Here is a 21,900-nt window from a genome sequence, read left to right as displayed (position 1 = left end):
ACGGCCGTGATAAATCAATGACCAGGACCATTATTAAAATTAAGGAGGCGATTAAGTCGAGGACATTTTCTCTAGGCACGCCAGTCTTAAAATGAGTTTTATTTTTATTCTGCCGTCGCTGTCTTCTCCCTCTTTCTGCATCCACCCGCCACTCCACCAGCTAATGTCATATACACATCAGTAGCACTTACTACATACTATTTTGTTGTTTTAAGGCATTTATTTGTGATAAGGGTTCGGAAGACATTAAGAAATTACCATAGGTTTCTATCCTCCGCTATATGGCAATTTCACTTTGCGATCCCCACCCCAGAATGGATTCATGTCGTATACCCGCTATATGTTTTAAGCATCCTCTCAATGTGTCCACTGCCCTTCTAGTCCCTAATTGGGGATTGTGATGGAGCCGCCAACTTCTTCATCATGACCACTCAGATTGCTTCCCGCTACGTGCTCCATGTGCTCCTTCGTGTGCTCTTATCATGTGTGCACTTGATACGAGTCCATTGACAGTGACGTCCGTGGCCGATGTGTTTGTGAGAAAGAGCAAACATCACTCCATCTTCAATCATAGTTAGGAGATGAAGTGTGCCGACGGGAAAACATGTTGTGTAGTTTTTGTCGACCCGTCACTGCTCTGGTGCTTTCAACTATTAGTCCTTTTTGTTTTGCAGTTGACTTGTTTGAAAAATATTGTGTGAACCAATATTCATTACTGCATTTCCGCCTAAAAATGAACTGCACTTGTGCGGCCGCAATCCATTTTTCTTGATCCCATATTGCTGTGAGCGTGGATCGGTAGAAAGCTTTTTTTATCGGTGAGTGTGTTGTTCTGGCCTGTTTAAAATGAAATGCCCACAGTTGTTTCTTTTATCCTCTATTTCCAATCGACCATTGCTGATTGGAGAGTTCGGTAGAGCGTTTTGTTTTGGTTTGGGTTGGTCAGACCTACTATAGCGGCCTGCCTAAGATAAACTGTTTTGGCAGCAATCTGTTATCCCCAGCAGGGAGCAGGGGCCAGGAGAGCTAACTTGTCTCATGCATGGGGGCTCTTTTTTTTCGTTCTCTCTTTTAAAATGAACAGCACCGGTGCAGCCACAGTCCATTATACTTGGTCGGCTATTGCTGAGATCTGAGGCTACTGAAGCATGTCATTGTGGCCCGCCTAAAATGAACTGCACTGTATTAGCCATGATTCATTGTCACCAGCCGATATTGCTGTGAGCGGGAGCAAGAGTAAATTTGTGTCATGCCTGGCAGCTCTTTTTTCACGCGCTTTTCGCCTAAACTGAAGAGCACATGTGCACCTGTGATCCGTTATCCTCGTTGGACTATTTATATGAGCAGGGGGAACAGCAGAGTGCATGTTAAAATTGGGGGTTTAATACCATAATTCGCTTAATAATGGTGGTTATGACGCGGATTAACCCCAGAAATCAAGAGGAATACTGTCTTTAAAACATACTAAAAGAGAGGAATCAACTGACCTTCAAATTGGGAAGCTTATTGGTGGTTTTGAAGGTCACGGTCTGTGAAACCCAGTAAGTCCGAGCTAGCTGGATGTAGAGGTAGCCTATGATTAGTCCCGGGGCGACGATGCTCGTGCAAAACAGGAAGGTGATGTAAATCTTATAGGACAACGGCGTCAAGGTGGGAAGACACATGGCCTTGTTGCCCACCTTCATGAGCTGAATGCTCACAATCATTGGCAAGGTCAGGACAAGAGACGCCCCCCAAGCTAGCAGAGCGATGGCTTTCCGATATTTTTTGGACCGTTTCACCGTGTCCAGCGGTTTGAGTACTGCGAAGTAGCGCTCCGTGCTCATAATAGTCAGGGTGAAGATACTGGCGTGCATGGTCAGGAAGTCCATGCTAATCAGGATCCGGCAACCGACGTCCCCAAAGTACCAGCGCTTCAGGAAGTGCGTGCAGACCACAAAGGGGATGGTGAGCAGATACATAAGGTCCGCCAAAGCCAAGTTGATGATGTAAATGTACATTGAAGCTGCGCTACGCATGGAGTGGCACATTACCACTAGGGTGTAGATGTTGCCCAAGACTCCTACGAGACACATGATGGAGAGGATGGTGCCGATGGCGAAGGTGGCGGCTGGGTCCTCATGGGAGTTCTGAGGGGTTTCGGTAACATTGGCACTCCTTTCAACCAGCGATCCTACGGGCTCCATGGACATGGTGGTCATCTCCATAGATACTGAAGCAGAAATGCAACAGAAGAGAATGGTCTTTGTCATTGATAGCAACATTGCGTTATGCCGGGATTACAGCTGCAAACAGAAATGCCTAACAGAGTCATCAACATAGCCCTGAAAATCTGAGTTTTTCTGCCCATTCTTGTGGAGAATTTTAATTCTAAAGTGTAGATAGGCACTATATCTTTCACAGTCTTGTGTGCTTTTTTATGGTGGTGATCGCTCTAAAGAAGAAACTCACTAAGCCGATTAGTTTTTGTTTTAAGGGACCTGTGGCATCTGCCAGAGGGAAGTGGGTCAAAGTGGTGGCGGACGGGGTGAAAGTAGTACTCAAAAATGTTGTTAGCTCTGCTGCGGTAGCACAAGTTGGCAATGTCCTCCAGACTGGGCAGAGTGGAGCCAATGATTTTCTAAGCTGTGTTAATGACTCTCTATAAGGTGGTTATTTAGACTACACTTTGTACTAATGGAAAGTCAACATATCTGGGATTTAGATCTGGGATTAGTCCACAGACAACAAGTTTAACTATCTTCACCTTAGTCTTGTTCACTGCAGTTTAAGAAATATATCAGGTTTACGGGGTTGTGATTTTTGAATGGAAGCTAGGTAAATAGCTAGGTTAATAAAATGTTGCTCCCGATATACCTGATCTTACCATATCCTAGCCAATAGTTTTGGGTCATCGGCAATAGAAACAGCATCTACATTCAAGCAAAATTAGTTTGAAGAGGTGACTTGGGTATGAGAAGAACGGTGCAACTGATTTACATCTCCTTTTGTTGGGGGCCTTCTTAGAGAGGTATAAGATCTGGTGGACGGTCTTCTGGCTGGCCTGGAAATCTCTCTTCAAAGCTTAAACAAAGTCTGGCTTTCTTCGAGAAGAATGAAACCGGAGTTTGAGAAGTGAATCGGGTGTACAGTTTTGGAAGTGGAATGTAAACGGATGATGCTCTTGTTTTACCTGACTGTTTATTATCTTACCCTATCATGTTCAGGAGTTTTTGGTCATGAAGCGAAACGAGTTTGAATAAGTTATCTGCGGTTAAGATGATTTGATTTGGATGTTTTCTTGGAGAGGTGTTATCAGGTGGGTAGACTATATCGCACGGCAGGCCTAAGAAAGACCAAGAAAAAGTCTGGAAAATTCTCATGACTGGATCAGATTCTCCAACTGTGTCTACAGGTTTTAGATTTGCATGTACTCCCAGAGAATTGAAACAAAGCGATCAGAAAACTAAAAATAATAATGTTGTTTAGCTCTGGTTTAGATCATGAACAGCATCAAACCTGAATTCTTGCAAGTGTCTTTTTACCTTCCTTGACTTCCTCCATTAGGTTGAAGTCAGGTAACAGTCTGAAAAAAACCTCAGTCATTGTGTTGCCGGTTGTAACGGAATATTTTCGAGTCATTTGAGGTAGACCGTAATGCTCGTCGTTGTTTGAAGTCCAACCCTGGACAGCAGCCATTACGAGTAAAGCATACCTTTGTTGAGTCTTCCAAAACCACCTCTGAAAATAGCTTTGAGCCCGAGTGCCCGGGCTGCTTCGGAACAAGGTTATAACACAACAAGTCTTTTGTGCCTCTCCCAGGTTTTAATATATTCAAATTGAATTTATAAAGACACAATGTTAGTCCTGATTAAAGCGACCGCCAAAGAGAATAGGGGTACAACCTGCCCGACTGTGATTTATCGCCAAGTTCTAGACTCTGGATATCCTTTGCTGAGTTTTTGGTCGTTACCCCAAAGTCTTCAATGAATATTTTTGAATGTAAAACACACCAGGACCTAATTTACAAGTCACCCAGTCTGAACTTTGCAAGAGTATTAAAACGGCCGTGCAAACAAGTACCTTTGTCGCCTCACTCGAGAAGCCTTCAGCACGTTTCTGCAGTCCCATCAGCCATACTTTTGCTGGACTTTTCCCTATCAAAACCGGCACCTATGTCCAACATTTCACTCCGTCCAAAAAATCTTTATGTATCCAGTTCTCTAAGTAGTTGTTTAGAATCCATTATCTCCAGATTGACAGTCGTGACGTGAATGGAGCAGGAAAAGCCTGACAGACTTGAACTGAGGGTGACAGAGCAAAGGAGGTTTACGTTTCTTGCAGCCGTCTGGGAGAATTCTGTCTCAGCGAGCGAGTGAGTGAGTGTGAGGTGGAGAGGCGGTGAGGGAGGAGAGAGGGTGAGAGAGTGTAGCCTCCTTACTATAAAAAAAATGGGAGGGAGAAAATGTGCTCAAAGTATAACCCTGGTACCGCATGTTTGCCGCCTCAGAACTATAGCAAGCCCAATTGGAAGGAAGAATTGGGTGTCACCTAGCATTTCGAGAATGCTTATCTGCATTGTGGTCTATCCGTTGAGGCAACCTAATATCGGTCATTTAAAAAAAAAAAACTAATTAGCTACTTCCCCGTATAAACAATTATGAAAACCATTTGAACTTTTGCTAGCGGCAGCCTTTCCAGCAGCTCCGTGTTATTTCGCACTTTTTGTGATTTATTGTTTTAAGTGTCTGCTTCTACATTTGGTGTTTTTCATCCCGTTTGACAACTACACTTTGGATTACTTTCTATCCTATCGTTATGGGTTTTAAGGCACAAAAATGCGTTTATTCGAGGAATCAACTCCTTGCCCTGAAGAATTCTCGTGCCGGCGTGATGAGGGGGCCCTATCGTGGATGGAGAGCCGGAGCTAGCTAAGCGGCTAGCGGTGTTATAAATCTTTGGTACCGTCCGTAATTATGGTAAATGTGAACTCTCTACCAAATAAGACCGACAAACAGGCTGTGCTGGTGAAAAACATCAAGCGTACAGGGAGGTCAGTTTGCTGTGTTTTACGGAAACGTGGCTCACGTCTAGCATACCGGACGCTAATATGGAGCTACCCGGAGCTACCCATCTTCAGCGCTGTTAGACAGAGACACGAAAGCCTGCGGGAAGCGGAGAGGAGACGGACTGGCTATCTACGTGAACACGAGGTGGTGTAACCCTGGGCACAAAGATTTCCATCTGCCGCAGGGACGTCAAACTTTTGGCCTAGCGTGTGACGTCATCCACTCCGCTGTGGCTGAACTACAACTCAGCACTCCGAGGCCATCCTGTTAATCTGTTAATAAACAACAAAAGGATACTGCTGGAAGTGTGAATTTCCCTATGGCGATGCATAAAGTATCTATCTATCTATCTATCTATCTATCTATCTATCTATCTATCTATCTATCTATCTATCTATCTATCTCTCTATCTCTCTATCTCTCTATCTCTCTATCTCTCTATCTCGTCTTACAGAACGTCAGGACGGTGAAATGGGGATCTTTTGATGCTTAGGTTATAATCCTCTGTCATCTCAAATAAAGGTTTTTTAAAGCCAGGTCAGATGATCAATCGGACCGATAAGGCATCGTCTAACCGTACGTTGGTTCAAAACAGCACCTGTGCAACCGCTCTCCATTATTCCTGGTCAACTATTGCTGAGAGCAGGGACCGGCAGGGTGAGGGTTGCTGAGGCTTGTGATTGTGGACCGCTTATAATGAAACACCCTGTTTTGGCCGTGATCCGTTATCTTAAGCCCGCTCTTGCTGAAAGCAGAGACAGAGTGAGCAAATTTGTGCCATTTGTGGCCGCCTAAAATTAACAGCACTTGTGCGGCCGCGATCTTTTATCCACGGTTAACTATTGCTACGAGCAGGGGCTGATAGAGCAAATATTTTTCCGTTTGCGCTACAGGACCCTGCCATTGTGGCCCACCTGAATTGAACTGCACGGTTTTGGCCACGATCCATTATCTTTCGCCGACCTTTGCTCTCAGCAGGGGTCGAGATAAAAAATATGTGCCGATTTTCCACGTAAAATTAACCTGTGCCGCCTCGATCCGTTATTCCTAGTCGACTATTGCTGTAAACAGGGGCCGGCAGAGTGCCTTAATTTCCGGTTCAGGCTGCCGGAACTTTGTTGCCCGCCTAGAATGAATTGTACTCTTTTGGCCGCAATCCATTTTCCCCTGTCGACTATTGCTGAGAGACCAAATTTTATGTCATGTGTGGTGGCTCTTTCTTTCTGTTCTTTCCGCCGAAGATGAACAGCACCTGTGTGGCTGCAGTACAATATCCCCGGTCAACTATTGCTACAAGTGAGTGGCACCTGAGCACATGTAGAAAATGGGTGCAGGGGGGTTCATTTCAGGAATAGTTGCAGATTGCTGGGGGTTCTGGTTCTCATTAACCGTGATAAACAAGTGATTACAGTCTACATACATATCCACATACTGTATACCTAAAAACGAAAAGATAATGGAACTAATGCAGCGCTTTAATCATTATCACAGTTTTATTTAAACAGAATACAATCAATTTAAATTTAGCTGTAAAGCACTTTTCAATGTGCTGTATAAAAGACTGAGACAATCAAATCCACTCTTCTGTCCCCACCCTGTATGATTGTCCCTGATAACTGATCAGAAGGCACCCAATGATTTTCTGAGCTGTGATGATGATAAATGAAAAGCTGTAAAACACCGGTTAATCACGATCCTATCATCCACGGTAATTTCTCCCGTGTATACACAACATATAGCGCATCAATAATGGACCCCGGCCGGCCAAATTGTAAATGATGCCGAGTGGCTCCTCGTCACATCTCATTAGCGAGAAAACTCATCCCGGCTGAGAAAGAGGACGCCGGAGATGATGAGGTCCTAAATTGATGCCGTGTAGCACAGAGCGCTGGCATGCTCTCCCGTTTGCTGTAGAGCAAGCCGCAATGTTTATCAAATCACATGCTGTAATAAATACGGCGAAAATGCCAATGTCTAGACCAGATTTGATGCCGCTTCGCTCCCTTGGAGACCCCAAAAAAATTGCGTCTGGGTATAAAGCATTCCCTTTTTTGGGAAGATTGTTATTATGGCGGGAAGAAACTCGATTCATCGGTATGTTTTTTCGCATTTGATGAACTCGGGCGTGGTGTTAGATTTCTTTCCTGCAAAAGTCTAAGCTGGAAGCTGGGAGTGACCTTTTGGCTACCTATTAGCTCCACCAGTTTTTGCTCAAAACTTGCTGAAATAATTGTTAATGTTATTGTTGTGTTATTACCACGTTATTACTGTGTTATTACTGTGTTATTACTGTGTTACTTTATTATTGTGGCTTGTGGTCGAGGACCGTAAAGCTGTGGTGACCGCAGAATATAGTCAACACACGAAGTGATATCCTCAAGAAAGGCATCCGAGGGATATCCTTTATAATTTAAATTGATAGGGTTTATCAACCGGAGTAGGCTACTCAACTTTTATAACCTATACGGACTTACTGGTCCAAAAATTGTAAAAACCACTCAGGGTCCTGTAATCAAATAAAGCAGATCCATTTTAATGCAGTTGATGCCCGAGATATAAAATTAACATGCCGCACAGCGGGGGATAAAAAACTATGGTAATTAGCTTCAAACCCCTGGAATCCCGATTAAAAACATAGAAATTGGTATGTAATAAGAACTGATTACAGTATGTCTAATATACGTAGATATGAATAAATAACGTTAGAAAATAGATAAACATCTTAAAGACTTGAGCTGGTACGGTAGAGTAGCGGGTGGATTCAAAGGGGGAGGAGACAGTGGGTAAATATTAAAACAGATTTTAAATCTTTGTTGCTTCGATTGTGTCCTTGTTCATTCTTCCTCGTATTTCTTAATTATTTTAAAGCTTGAATATCGTTGATGTTGTGTAAAGGGGAAATGGCTGTAAAAAAGAACTGAAAAAACTTCCAATTCCACACCCTGAAGTAAAATGTCATGAGGAAGAAACGCCCTACCTTGGGCGTCAACTGTCCTTTGTTATTACTGCGTTAGCATCCGATAATTATTTCGAGTGTTTGTTCAAGTTAACTCAGCTGGAGCGACCAGAAAACCATTTAAACGCACTAACTTCGATCCTTAAAAGAAGTTGTACGAGAAACTACCCTAGTAATTACTCGAAAATGTGTAAAAAGACACGGTGAGGCACAGAGTAATCGTGTGAGGCGAGACCCATTGCCAATCTTCCCTTCAGGTTGGAATTGATAATAATAAATATACACGAAGACCTGCAGAGGGAGGCAAAAGCAACATCAATGAAAACTTAGAAGAACGTTAAGAACTCATGCCACCAACGATACGTCTTCATTTTCGTCTGTCATCTTCAAACACTTTCATTTCATAGTTCATTCACTCCCACTGACTGGTAGAGACGTAGAATATCTCAAAATTAAGGCGGCGGATAACAAACAGCTGCTCCTTTTGCATCGAAAGGATCCAGACGAAGTGGCTCGGGTACCTTTTTCTCGTGGAGGTGTTGTAGGCATTTTCACTTGGCAGGAAGCCCCAGAATTGACCTCTAATGTGTAGGTTTGATTGGGAATGCTTGAATTTCCCAGATGAGCTGGATGAAGTGGTTAGGGAAGAGTGTGGTTAGGGAAGCAAAATAAAATGGATGGTGAATAAATGCATGCAGCTTGTTTGTTTTTGGTATAGGTACTGTATTTTGGTTCATATCTACATTATAAAGGTGCTAAAGTCTTATATGCGAGTATACAGTGGCTTGCAAAACTATTTGCCCCCCTTGAACTTTGCGACATTTTGCCGCATTTCAGACTTCAAACATAAAGATATAAAACTGAAATTTCTTGTGAACGATAAGTGGGACACAATCATGAAGTGGAACACGCTTTATTGGATATTTTAAACTTTTTTAACAAATAAAAAACAAAAAAGTGGGTGCGCAAAATTATTCAGCCCCATTGAGTTAATATTTTGTAGCGCCACCTTTTGCTGCGATTAGAGCTGCAAGTCGCTCGGGGTATGTCTCTATCAGTTTTGCACATAGATAAACTGATATTTTTGCCCATTCCTCCTTGCAAAACAACTCAAGCTCAGTGAGGTTGGATGGAAAGCGTTTGTGAACGGCAGTTTTCAGTTCTTTCCACAGATTCTCAATTGGATTGAGGTCTGGACTTTGACTTGGCCATCCTAACACCTTGATATGTTTTTTGGTGAACCATTCCATTGTAGCTTTTGCGTTATGTTTTGGATCATTGTCTTGTTGGAAGACAAATCTCCATCCCAGTCTCAGGTCTTTTGCCGACTCCTTCTGGTTTTCTTCCAGGGTGGTCCTGTATTTGGCTCCATCCATCTTCCCATCAATTTTAACCGTCTTTCCTGTGCCTGCTGAAGAAAAGCAGGCCCAAATCATGATGCTACCACCACCATGTTTGACTGTGGGGATGGTGCGTTGAGGGTGATGAGCTGTGCTGATTTTACTCCAAACATTTTGGTTTCATCTGACCAGAGAACCTTCTTCCACATGTTTGGTGTGTCTCCTAGGTGACTTTTGGCAAACCTTAAACAACACTTTTTATGGATATCTTAAAGAAATGGCTTCCTTCTTGCCACGCTTCCATGAAAGCCAGATTTGTGCAGAATATGACAGACTGTTGTCCTATAGAAAGATTTTCCCACCTCAGCTGTAGACATCTGTAGTTCATTCAGAGTGATCATGAGCCTCCTGGCTGCATCTCTGATCAGTTTTCTCCTTGTATGAGCTAAAAGTTTAGGGGGACGGCCCGATTTTGGTAGATTTGCAGTGGTCTGATACTCCTCCCATTTCAATATTATTGCTTGCACAGTGCTCCTTGGGATGTTTAAAGCTTGGGAAATCTTTTTGTATTCAAATCCAGCTTTTAACTTCTCGGACCTGCCTGGTGTGTTCCCCGTTCTTCATGATGCTCTCTGCGCTTTAAACAGAACTCTGAGACTATCACAGTGCAGGTGCATTTATACAGAGACTTGATTACACACAAGTGGATTCCATTTATTATAATTAGTCATTTAGATCAACATTGAATCATTCAGAGATCCTCACTGAACTTCTGGACTGAATATGCTGCACTGAAAGTCAAGGAGCTGAATAATTTTGCGCACCCACTTTTTTTGTTTTTTATTTGTTAAAAAAGTTTAAAACATCCAATAAAGTGTTTTCTACTTCCTGATTGTGTCCCACTTATTGTTGGTGCTTCACAAGAAATTACAGTTTTATATCTTGATGTTTGAAGTCTGAAATGTGGCAAAAGGACACAAATTTCAAGGGGGCCAAATAGTTTCGCAAACCACTGTATATGTGTCACAGACCAGAAACGGAGACAGGACCCAGTAGCGTTCGTTTACTCGGTTTTATTGATAAAGAGCGAGAGCAGGGCTTGCTTCCACGATCCGAGGATCAACGGTGGTTGGAAACGCGGAAGTGGCAGTAGCTCAGGAGTTTGAGAGCTCGTCTTGGGATCAAGGGATCCGAGTTCGAATCCCGGCTCGTCCGTGTTACATGTCGAAGTGTCCTTGGGTAATTTTGAGCCCTCATTTTTGTGCACTGGCTAGATTTTCTTCGCGATTGCGCAGCCTAGATGGAACACTGGGTGGGAGGAGTTGAAGGAGGGGGGATGAGCGAAGCGGTAACTCACCATGACTAAGCATTGTGTCAGGGCCTCCCCCTCCCCTTCACAATAAGAGTGTCCACACTGTGTCATCAGTTGACATAAGCTCGCGCTCAATGGCGTCGAGTCAATAAATGCTTTTATTGAGAAGGTAAGGTTTATATTTTTTAGACCCGCGAAGCCCTGAACCCGCAAAAGTGGAACCGCGAACTAGCGAGGTTCCACTGTATAGTAACGGAAAAAACAAAAACCGGACACTTATGCGTACTGAGCGAAACGAGAGCAAAGCAAGCAGACGTTTTGTGCGGGCGTCACGTTTATGGATCAGCGAGTCCGGCCAAACCTCAACTCGGCCCGTTTTTTTTTTTCTCGGGGGGAAAAAGTGAGATGCCGTCTGGGAACACGTTGTCCCCCCCCTTTCCGACAATCGGCGTGACCGCGTATGCGCATTTCCTGGACTCAACTTCTACCTTCTGCCGCTCAGAAATCAAATTTATCGCCTGTGGGGTTCAACCCGAAACCCAAAAATCGAAACATCCAAGAATGCCGATATACAAACGGTCGGTTATTGAATATTTCTCGCGTGTGTTTTGGAGATTTTCTAATATCGGACATATTTGCATGAAAAATGGTGAGACTGGAAGGAATCAAAGATACCAACCAACGACACTTGCCAGATCAGGCCCGCTAAGGGATTGAATCCGGCCCGTGAGACAACGCTGAGGAAAGCACAAGAGAAAGATGAGCTGCTGGTTGAAATATGTCACTTGATGTTGCCAAAGCCAGGCGCCTCTCACAAACGCTGTACCTGTATTTCCTTCTTTCCTTCTCTCTCTCTCTCTCTTTTCCTTTTTCTCTCACTTTCTATCCCTCTCTCTTTTACTCACTCTGTGTCTCTTTTTCTTTCTTTGTTCCTCTTTGTCTCTTTCTCTATCTGTGTCTTTTTACCTTCTTTTGCTCTCTCTTCCTTTTATCATTTTTTCTGTCTTTTCTCTCTCTCTCTCTCTCTCTCTCTCTCTCTCTCTCTCTCTCTCTCTCTTGCGCCCCCCTCCTCTTTCTCCCCTTCTCTCCTTCTCTCTTTCTCTCTTTCTATTTCTGTTTGGATTTCTTTTTCTATCTATTTCTTTCCCCCTCTCTTACTATTTCTCTTTTTATCTCTCTTGTTTCTAACATTCTCTCTCTCTCTTTCTCCCTTTCTCTCTTTCTTTGTCCCACCCTCTCTCTTTTTCTCTCCCCCTTTCTCTTATTTCTTTCTCTCTCCTTTTAATTCTTCTCAATCTACTAGTCTTTCTTTCTTTCTTTCTTTCTCCCCATCTTTCCTTTTTGTTCTTCATTTATTCTTTCTTTATCTATTTCTTTCTCTCCATCTTTTGTTTTCATTCTTATTTTTTTTCTTTCTTTCGTTTTCTTTCTTTCATTCATTTTTTCTTTTGTTACTTCTTTCTTTCTTTGTCCCCATCTTTTTTTCATTCTTTCTTTCTTTCTCTTTCTTTCCCTCCGTCTTTCCTTTTCATTCTTATTTTTTTCTTTCTTTCCTTTTCATTCTTTCTTTCTTTCTTTCTTTCTTTATTTATTTTTTGCTTTGTCCCCATCTTTCCTTTTCATTCTTTTCTTTCTTTCTTTCTTTTTTCTTTGTCCCCATCTTTCCTTTTCATTCTTGCTTGCTTGCTTGCTTGCTTGCTTTCTTTCTTGCTTGCTTTCTTTTCTTCTTTCTTGCTTTCTTTCTTTCTTTCTGTCCATCTCTCCTTTTCATTCTTCCTTCCTAATTAGTCTGGCCCCTGAGAGAATGTTTGTTCTATCGCGTGGCCCTGAGTTAAAATGAGTTTGACACGCCTGCTTTAAAGAAATGGAGGATTCTTTTTCTTTATAAAAAAATGGTCCCGGGGCGCCCTCTTCTGGACCAAAGTAGTGCAACAACTCCCAACCTCACAACAAAATTCTGTGCATTATTTTCTCATTGATTTAATGCAGAGGTGTCAAACTTGTTTTAGCTGGGGGACACAAATGCTATAAAATAATCTCACAGGGGCCAGACTAGTAAATTTAAGAGAAAGAGAGAGGGAGAAAGAAAGAGGGAGAAGGAAAGAGACCGATAAACAGATAGGGAGAACAAGGGAGACAGAGTAATAGTGAGAGAAAAAGAGAGCAGAATAGAGATATGAATGGAGAAAAGGGGGAAATGAATATAGGGAGAAAAAGAAAGTGAAAAAAGAGAACGATAAAAAGAATAAGAGAAGTGAAACGACAGAAAGAAAGAGTCAGCAGGAGAAAAAGGGACAAAGTGAGGTGAGAGAGAGAGAGAAAGAGAGATAAAATAGAAAGAAAGCAAGACAGAGAAAAAGAAAGACTTAGAGAGTGAGTGGGAAATAGAGAAAACAGAAAAAAGAGAGAAAGAGAGGGTGAACAGGAGAAAGAAAAAGAGAGGGAGAAAAAAAAGAAGTGAGTCGGAGAGAAATGGAGAAATACTACCACAGCTGTTTTGCAAGTGTTAACGTGACATCCGGTGGAAATATTTAAAACTACAGCTCATTTTCCTCTTGCACTTCTCTCACTGTTGTCTTGGGGGCCCGATTTAAACCATTGGTGGGCCTGATCTGGCCCGCGAGCCGTCTGTTTGACGCTGGTGATTTAATGTGTGCAGTGGCTCATGAATCATGCGACAAAACAAATCGAGGATAAATTAACTGCAAACGCTTTTAGTTAATCGATTTTAATCGATTTTATTCATTCAGTATTGCCGTTCTGGTTTTTAAACTTTGCTGCCCAGATGTTAACTGGGAGCTTAAAGTTGGGAAGACCGATCTAGTGTTCAGTAGCTCATAAGTCATGCGACATCACAAATCGATGATAGATTAACTGCAAACGCTTTTAGTTAATCAATTTTAATCGATTTTATTTATTCAGTATTGCCGTTCTGTTTTTAAACATTGCTGCCCAGATGTTAACGGGGAACTTAAAGTTGGGAAGAGCGATCTCGTGGTCAGTGGCTCATGAATCACGCGACAATACAAATCGCTGTTAAATTAACTGCAAACGCTTTTAGTTAATCTATTTTAATCGATTTTATTTATTCAGTTATTACTGTTCTGTTTTTAAACCTTGCTGACCCGATGTCAACGGGGAGCTTAAAGATGGGACAAGCGATCTAGTCTTCAGTGACTCATAAATCATGCGACATAACAAATCAACGATAAATTAACTGCAAACGCTTTAGTTAATCGATTTTAATCGATTTTATTCATTCAGTTATTACTGTTCTGTTTTTAAACCTTGCTGCCCAGATGTTAACGGGGAGCTTAAAGTTGGGAAGAGCGATCTCGTGCTCAGTGGCTCATGAATCCTGCGAGATAACAAATCAACGATGAATTAACTGCAAGGGCTTTAGTTAATCGATTTTAATCGATTTTATTTATTCAGTATTGCCGTTCTGTTTTTAAACCTTGCTGCCCCGATGTTAACGGGGAGCTTAAAGTTGGCAGGAGCGATCTAGTGCTCAGTGGCTCATAAATCATGCGACATAACAAATCAACGATAAATTAACTGCAAGGGCTTGAGTTAATCGATTTTAATCGATTTTATTCATTCAGTATTGCCGTTCTGTTTTTAAACCTTGCTGCCCAGATGTTTACGGGGGAACTTAAAGTTGGTAAGAGCGATCTAGTGGCTTGAGAAAAAAACGCCGAAGGTGCGAAACCGACGCAAACTGGCAGAATGAACCGAGGCGGCCATTTTAACAGGCAATTTTCACAGACATAAATAATGGGGAGAGCCTTTCAACCCTCCCGCCCTAAATCGCCTCCCGTCCTCGTCGAGTTCATAAAAAGCCGCGATTACCACGCCGTACTTCGGCGCCGCCGCTTGAAATTTACGACAGGAACGTGCACGGCAATTATATATATCGGAGGAAATCGTCGGCGAACCGTCGCGGGACACCGCTCAAGCGTATTCTCAAATTTCAGGGGCCGAAAAGCTTTAAAGCAAAAACGATATGTCTTCGGTCTCAGGGGGGATTTCAAAGCAGTACGTTCAGAAACCGTCTACCAAATGCTTCATTATTTAATACAATAATAGACAGACTGCTCACTTTTTAGCCTCTTCTGATTGGTCAATATGCTTTTTCGACATGGAATTTGGTCTTATTGACTTTATATTTATTGAGTATTTAAAGGTAAAATTCATTAATTAACTATTATTATAATATTTTTTTCTATTAATTAACTACATCATTTTACATATTTTAATTTATGCTTCCAGTGTTTCATGATAAGTGATGGTTCCCGGGGACTCGCATGCTCCAAAATCTATGGGTCCCAACAGAGATCTATGGGTCCCCAAAATTGAGTGTTATCCAGGTTGAAATTGTAAATCGGCGACAAATATATCATATAAATCTATATATTCATTCAGTTTTAATCATCACACTTAATTGGTAATACAGAGCAGTTATCACTTCAGATTTTTCAGTTCACAAAAATATTGTACATTATACAAAATAATATTGCTGAAATATTAGTCTATATATTCATGCAGTTTTTTCAGTTCATATATTCTTCGTGGTTTGCTGTCCCGCCACAAGTTGTAATGCCTTCTCTGCAGCAACGGAATTTCCATAGCCAATTTGTGGTTTTCATTGTCGTTGTGCCGATCCAACGTGCTTTTCTGAAAGTTCGTATTGCGAAATGATTCATGCAATCCAGTTTTTTTGTCACGCTGGGTACACGCATCACAAAACATGTAGCCTCCATTATCATCCTCCTCATAGCGTCACCAGGAATATAATTGAGTCCTTTTTGGCAGAAAAGTCCTTTTCTTGCTAGGAGTATTCTTTTGTTTATCATTCGTCAAATCGTTTGCTTCAAAACACGTGTTTTCCTTGCCTTGGCGGTCTTCCGAAGAATTATTGCTGTTTTTACCGCTCTCTGTATTATGTTTCGACTTATTACCGACCAATTTTTTGTTGATTTGCACCTAATACCAACTGTTTTTACGGAGGCATACTTCTCTTTCACTCGACAACCACCAAAACAATGAGGTCATCTCGAAGCAACGAGATCTCGTTTGCCGAGATCGGCGCGAGACCAAAACAACAATGGCGGATCTGCCTGACGAAAAGTTTGGAGTGCGGTAAATCACGTTGATTTGAGACGATGCGTCCCCTAGCAAAAATGATGCGTCTAGGACGCAGGGACGCGGGCAAACGAGAACACTGATAATCATAATAATTGTTTAGTTTATTCTTGTATTTGGTAGTTTATTCTGTTTTTTGCTCTGAAAAGAGAATATTTGAAATCAACATTTTGTTTTGTCCAGTTGCTTAGTGTAACAAGGTTCAAGGTTTAGATGAGTTAAATGTTCACTGGAGTGGGAAACAAAAGAAATGCTGTTATACTTTAGTCGAAGAATATATAAAAAAAAAAAGGTATAATTCATTTTGTGCATATTAAGTTATTATTGGTAATATACTGATGAACTTCTTCATTTTATTTCTTTTCCTTCTTTTGTTTCCTGTCTTCCTAGCTCTTAACATTTGTCTCATTTTTTTTCCTCTTTGGTTCTCTATTTTCCTTTTTTTCTTTTCTTTTTTTCTTCTTTTGTTGCCTTTTTACTTCAATTGTTCTTCCCCTTTTTATTTGTTCCCTTTTTTTTACCTTTCTCCTTTTTTGTTTTACTATTTGTTGTTTTTCCCGTATCTTTGTACTTCTTTTTTCTTTCACTGTTATTCCTTCATCTGTTTCTCTTTCTTTTTTCCTTTTTTTCCCTCTTTTCTTTTTTCTTATTTTCTTCACCCCCCTTTTCAGTCATTCTGGGCCCAATATTGCATAATAACTGGTAGTATATAGATAATGGCAACAATAACATGACCTAAAGAGCCGATTTGGAGCCAAAAGAGCTGGCTCTTTTAGGTGAGCCGAGCCGAAAGAGCCGCTTATACAGTATGTCTTTTTCAGGAGATGTTTGGTGTGTTCACTTACCGGACTTCAGTTCAGGGAATTTGAGTGCTGAAAGTTGCAGAGGTTTTGTCATATTTATTAGTGTTTTTTTCATTGTTATTTTTAAAGACTGATCCATACAATTACTCAACTCTTATCAATACCGAAACCCGGTACCGATACCACAGTACGTGATATATATAAATTCCCTTCCCCCTGCGAAAAATATATTGATTTCAATACACGAATTGCCAAATAAATGTATATATATTTCAAACGTGCCACAGAAGCATTTCAATAACATATTTTTTTCCCCCTAATTTTCTTTCATCCTCATTATTTTTTCTCCTGTTTTTCTTCTAATTTAAAGTTCCCTAAATAGCAACTAGAAGGCAGCAGATACCATTATGTTTGAGTCCCTTAAATGGCCACTAGAGGGCAGCTGAGATGAAATGGAGTACAGATACCTTAAAAAATGCTGATTTCTAATATTTCATTATCAGACCGCATGACGTAGTTACAGTAACTATCGGATAAAATAGTAGTAATCAAATAATTATTGAAATATTGGAGCATAATCGTAACTTAAGAAATAAAACCATTTTCCATCTAATTTACTTTTCTCCTATTTTTTTCCCTCTATGTTCAAGTTCCTTAAATAGCCACTAGAGGGCATCTGATATGAACAGAGTACAGATAGATACCTTAACAAATGCGGGTATCGCTGATTCGGAATATGATGAGAAATAAAAACCATGTTTGTCTCATCAGACCATCATGACGTTGTTACAGTAATTCATTTTATCTCTATGTACAAGTTCCTTAAATGGCCACTAGAGGGCAGCTGATATGAAACTGAGTACAGATACCTTAAAATATGCTAGTATTGCTGATTTCTATTATTTCATTATCAGAAAAGAAAAACATGTCAGTCTCATCAGCCCGCATGACGTAGTTAGAGTGATTCATTTTATTTCTATGTTCAAGTTCCTTAAATGGCCAATAGAGGGCAGCTTATATGAAACGTAGTACAGATACCATAAAAATGCTGGTATTGCTGATTTCTAATATTTAATGATCAGAAAATAAAAACATGTCGGTCTCATCAGACCGCATGACGTAGTTACAGTAATTTGTTTTATCTCGATGTTCAAGTTCCTTAATTTGCCACTAGAGGGCAGCTTATATGAAACAGAGTACAAATACCTTAAAATATGCTAGTATTGCTGATTTCTAATATTTCATTATCGGAAAAGAAAAACACGTCGGTCTCATCAGACCGCATGACGTAGTAACAGTAATTTGTTTGATCTCGGTGTTCAAATTCCTTAAATGACCACTAGAGGGCAGCTGATATGAAACGAGTACAGATACCTTGAAAATGCTTGTATTTCCGATTCCTAATATTTCATAATCAGAAAAGAAAATCATGTCGGTCTCATCAGACCGCATGCCGTAGTTGCAGTAATTCATTTTATCTCGATGTTCAAGTTCCTTATATGGCCACTAGAGGGCAGCTGATATGAAACGGAGTACAGATACCCTAAAATATGCTAGTATTGCTGATTTCTAATATTTCATTATTGGAAAAGAAAAACATGTCGGTCTCATCAGACCGCATGACGTAGTAACAGTAATTTGTTTTATCTCGATGTTCAAGTTCCTTAATTTGCCACTAGAGGGCAGTTGATATGAAACGAGTACAGATACCTTGAAAATGCTTGTATTTCCGATTCCTAATATTTCGTAATCAGTAAAGAAAATCATGTTGGTCTCATCAGACAGCATCACGTAGTTACAGTAATTCATTTGATCTCTGTGTTCAAATTCCTTAAATGACCACTAGAGGGCAGCTGATATGAAACGGAGTACAGATACCCTAAAATATGCTAGTATTGTTGATTTCTAATATTTCATTATTGGAAAAGAAAAACATGTCGGTCTCATTAGACCGCATGACATAGTTACAGTGATTTATTTTATCTCTATGTTCAAGTTCCTTAAATGGCCACTAGAGGGCAGCTGATATGAAACGCAGTACAAATATCTGGCTATATTTGGAGCTTGCAAATTCCTAATATATTTAAAAAATAAATTTATTGTTATCATGTTATGATTAGTTATAGAGGCCATGAAAGATTACTTTTTCGGAAAACTGCGGTTTACTTTCTTATTTGACACCCTCGGAGTCAAAAATATTTGAGTTGGTCTCATCAGACCGCAGTTACTTTGATGATCAGTTTCTTAATTATTATATTATGTTCATTAAATATGGAAGAATAATCATGAGTTCTTTTATTTGGGTAGGCTTCCCACGTACGGTAAATAATACTTATTTGGAATTTCATTCTCATGTCGGTAGTTTTTATGCAACGTGGTGGTTTTAAATTCAACTTTATTACGGAAGCGTCTTAAAAGCGCCTTTCAATAAATAACCTCGATTGTTACGTTCATGCAAACAGGAAGCGTATAAATAATTCAACACAATTTCAGAAACACTCCAAAAAATAAAAAAAAAACACCACCTTGTGTAAAAACAGTCTCGATTTTTCAGAAATAATTCTTTTTCGGGGGAGGGGAAGTGGAGACTAATCATAGGAGTCAATTATTCATTTTTTTTAATATCGGCCTGGATAAGGGGTGGGCAAAATACGGCCCGTTAGGCTTTTTCGTCCAGCCCGCTAAATGAAACTGGTCCAAATATAATGACCGTGTACATAATAGTAATTCAAGTACTACTAATAGAAAAACCTTTTTGGGAGTCTTCATTGGCCCTTTGTGTGTCTACAATAAAGATACTTCTAAAAATTACTACATAACTGGATATCATATATTAAAAACAAGGAAGTAATACACCTGTGTATTATTTTCCTTGAGTTCTGAAAAAGAATATTACAGAAGAACAAAACAAAAAAAACTACTACAGTAATACTTCAATACAAAAATACCACTATAAGACTTTTCCCCAGAAATACTACAAAAATACAAGTACAGTAATATTACAAAAATAGCCAAGTAAGACTACAAAAATACTCCAATGGAAATACTACACAATACTAGTTTGGAAATACTTCCAAAATACTTCTACAGCGCTAGTACAAAAATACCATTACAGTAATACTATAATACCAAAATACCACTATAGGACTGTTTTCCCCAGAAATACTGAAAAAATACAACTACAGTAATATTACAAAAATAGCCAAGTAATACTACAAAATACTCAAATGGAAATACTACAAAATACTTGTTTGGAAATACTTCCAAAATACTTCTACAGCGCTAGTACAAAAATACCATTACAGTAATACTATAACACCAAAATACCACTATAGGACTATTTTCCCCAGAAATACTACAAAAATACAACTACAGTAATATTACAAAATAGCCAAGTAATACTACAAAATACTCCAATGGAAATACTACAAAATACTTGTTTGGAAATACTTCCAAAATACTTCTACAGCGCTACTACAAAAATACCATTACAGTAATACTATAATAAAAAAATACCACTATAGGAATTTTCCCCCAGAAATACTACAAAAATACAACTACAGTAATATTACAAAATAGCCAAGTAATACTACAAAAATACTTCATTGGAAATACTACAAAATACTAGTTTGGATACTTCCAAAATACGTCTGCAGCGCTACTACAAAAATACTAATACAGTAATACTATAATACAAAAATACCACTGTAGGATTTTTTCCCCAGAAATACTACAAAAATTCAACTACAGCAATATTACAAAAATAGCCAAGTAATACTACAAAAATACTACAATGGAAATACTACAAATTACTAGTTTAGAAATACTTCTACAGTGCAACTACAAAAATACCACTACAGTAATACTGTAATACAAAAATACCACTATAGGATTTTTTCCCCAGAAACACTACCAAAATACAAGCACAGTAATATAACAAAAATAGCCAAGTAATACTACACAAATATTACAATGGAAATACTTCCAAAATACTTCTACATCGCTAGTACAAAAATACCACTACAGTAATACTATAATACCAAAATACCACGATAGGATTTTTTTTCCCCAGAAATACTACAAAAATTCAACTACAGCAGTATTACAAAAATAGCCAAGTAATACTACAAAAATACTACAATGGAAATACGACAAAATATTAGTTTGGAAATATTTCTACAGCGCTACTACGAAAATACCACTACAGTAATACTATAATATAAAAATAGCATTACAGAAATGTAATAATAGAAATGCAATAAAAGATCTAATACACAAATATTACGTCAGAAGTACTGCAAAAATACAACAACAGTAATACCACAAAAACACGACATATATTCTACGACGGAAATACCACAAAATCACTACAGAAATTATATAGAAACACTAAAAAAATAGTACTATGGAAAAACTCTAAAAATCCTACTGCAGAAAAACAACAAAAAACTCCTACAAAAATACTAAGTAAAATACAAAATCCAACTACAAAAAAAAAAAGAAATCCAACTACAGTTACTCGGTACTGTCAAGACCAGAACGGAATCAGGACCCAAACGCGTAGCGTTAACCACAAGTTTATTGAATAGAAAGAGGACGGGCAGCGCCCGCAATCCGGTGCTCGCTGGACGCGGCAGGCAAATCGCTCTCGCAATCGGCTCATGATCCGAAAACGGAAGTGGATCTTTCGTAGCGGGAGATGGCGGTGTCAGGGACGGGAAAACAGGTCGATAGCCGGGACAGGAGAGCAAAACCGTGGTCGCAAAAACCGGTCGTAAGCCGGGACGGGAGAGCAGACGTGGTCGGGCTCGAAAACAGGTCGTAGCCGTAGACAAACGGGGAGATCAGGAACGGACAGGTGCAAAAATGGTTGCAAAAACGGGACAGGCGGGAGTCAGGGTCAAAATGCTTGCCTTGTAACAACAGAGGTTCGCTGACAGACTGACAACAGGAGAGGGACAGGACGGGGCTTAAAAAAGGACAGGGAACCAATCAGGTAGTGGCACAGGTGATCAAAATCAGTAATCATGACGGGTACTACAAAACTAAATATCGAATTGAGTGCCTAAAACAAGGACTTAATATATTATGCTGCTTAAATTATGAGCGTTTCAAAACCAATTTGATGAAACAAATCTGTTGAAAACAAATATAAAGTAATAGAAATTGTAGTTTCCGCATGTGTATGTATTCATAAATGGAAAAAAATGGGATAGTTCTCCAGTATCGGCCCCTTGGTTAGATGTTTAAACCCAATGCTGCCAGCGACTAAATAGTTGCCCATGCCTGCCCCAGA

The 21,900-nt window shown here is 39.9% G+C and overlaps 1 protein-coding gene and 1 long non-coding RNA gene across 2 annotated transcripts in view; one reads left to right on the top strand and one right to left on the bottom strand.

Moving 5' to 3' along the window:
- The window catches only part of uts2r1 (urotensin 2 receptor 1), a 55,894-nt gene extending 51,569 nt beyond the window's left edge, over positions 1–4,325 (bottom strand). Inside the window, exons 1-2 of the mRNA XM_088323894.1 lie at positions 4,063–4,325; positions 1,488–2,212 (exon numbers count right to left, since the gene is read on the bottom strand). Coding sequence (XP_088180020.1) covers positions 1,488–2,207 — 720 coding nt within the window. The 5' untranslated portion in view covers positions 2,208–2,212; positions 4,063–4,325. The remainder of the gene's footprint in view (positions 1–1,487; positions 2,213–4,062) is intronic.
- The window catches only part of LOC148347495 (uncharacterized), a 144,874-nt gene that overhangs the window by 85,417 nt on the left and 37,557 nt on the right, over positions 1–21,900 (top strand). The gene's annotated exons all lie outside the window — the stretch shown is intronic.

This window comes from Urocampus carinirostris, chromosome 19 (genome assembly GCF_059441175.1).
Source record: "Urocampus carinirostris isolate Australia breed hairy pipefish chromosome 19, RoL_Ucar_1.0, whole genome shotgun sequence".
Classification (NCBI taxonomy): Eukaryota; Metazoa; Chordata; class Actinopteri; order Syngnathiformes; family Syngnathidae; genus Urocampus; species Urocampus carinirostris.
This window is presented reverse-complemented; position numbering and strand designations above follow the sequence as displayed.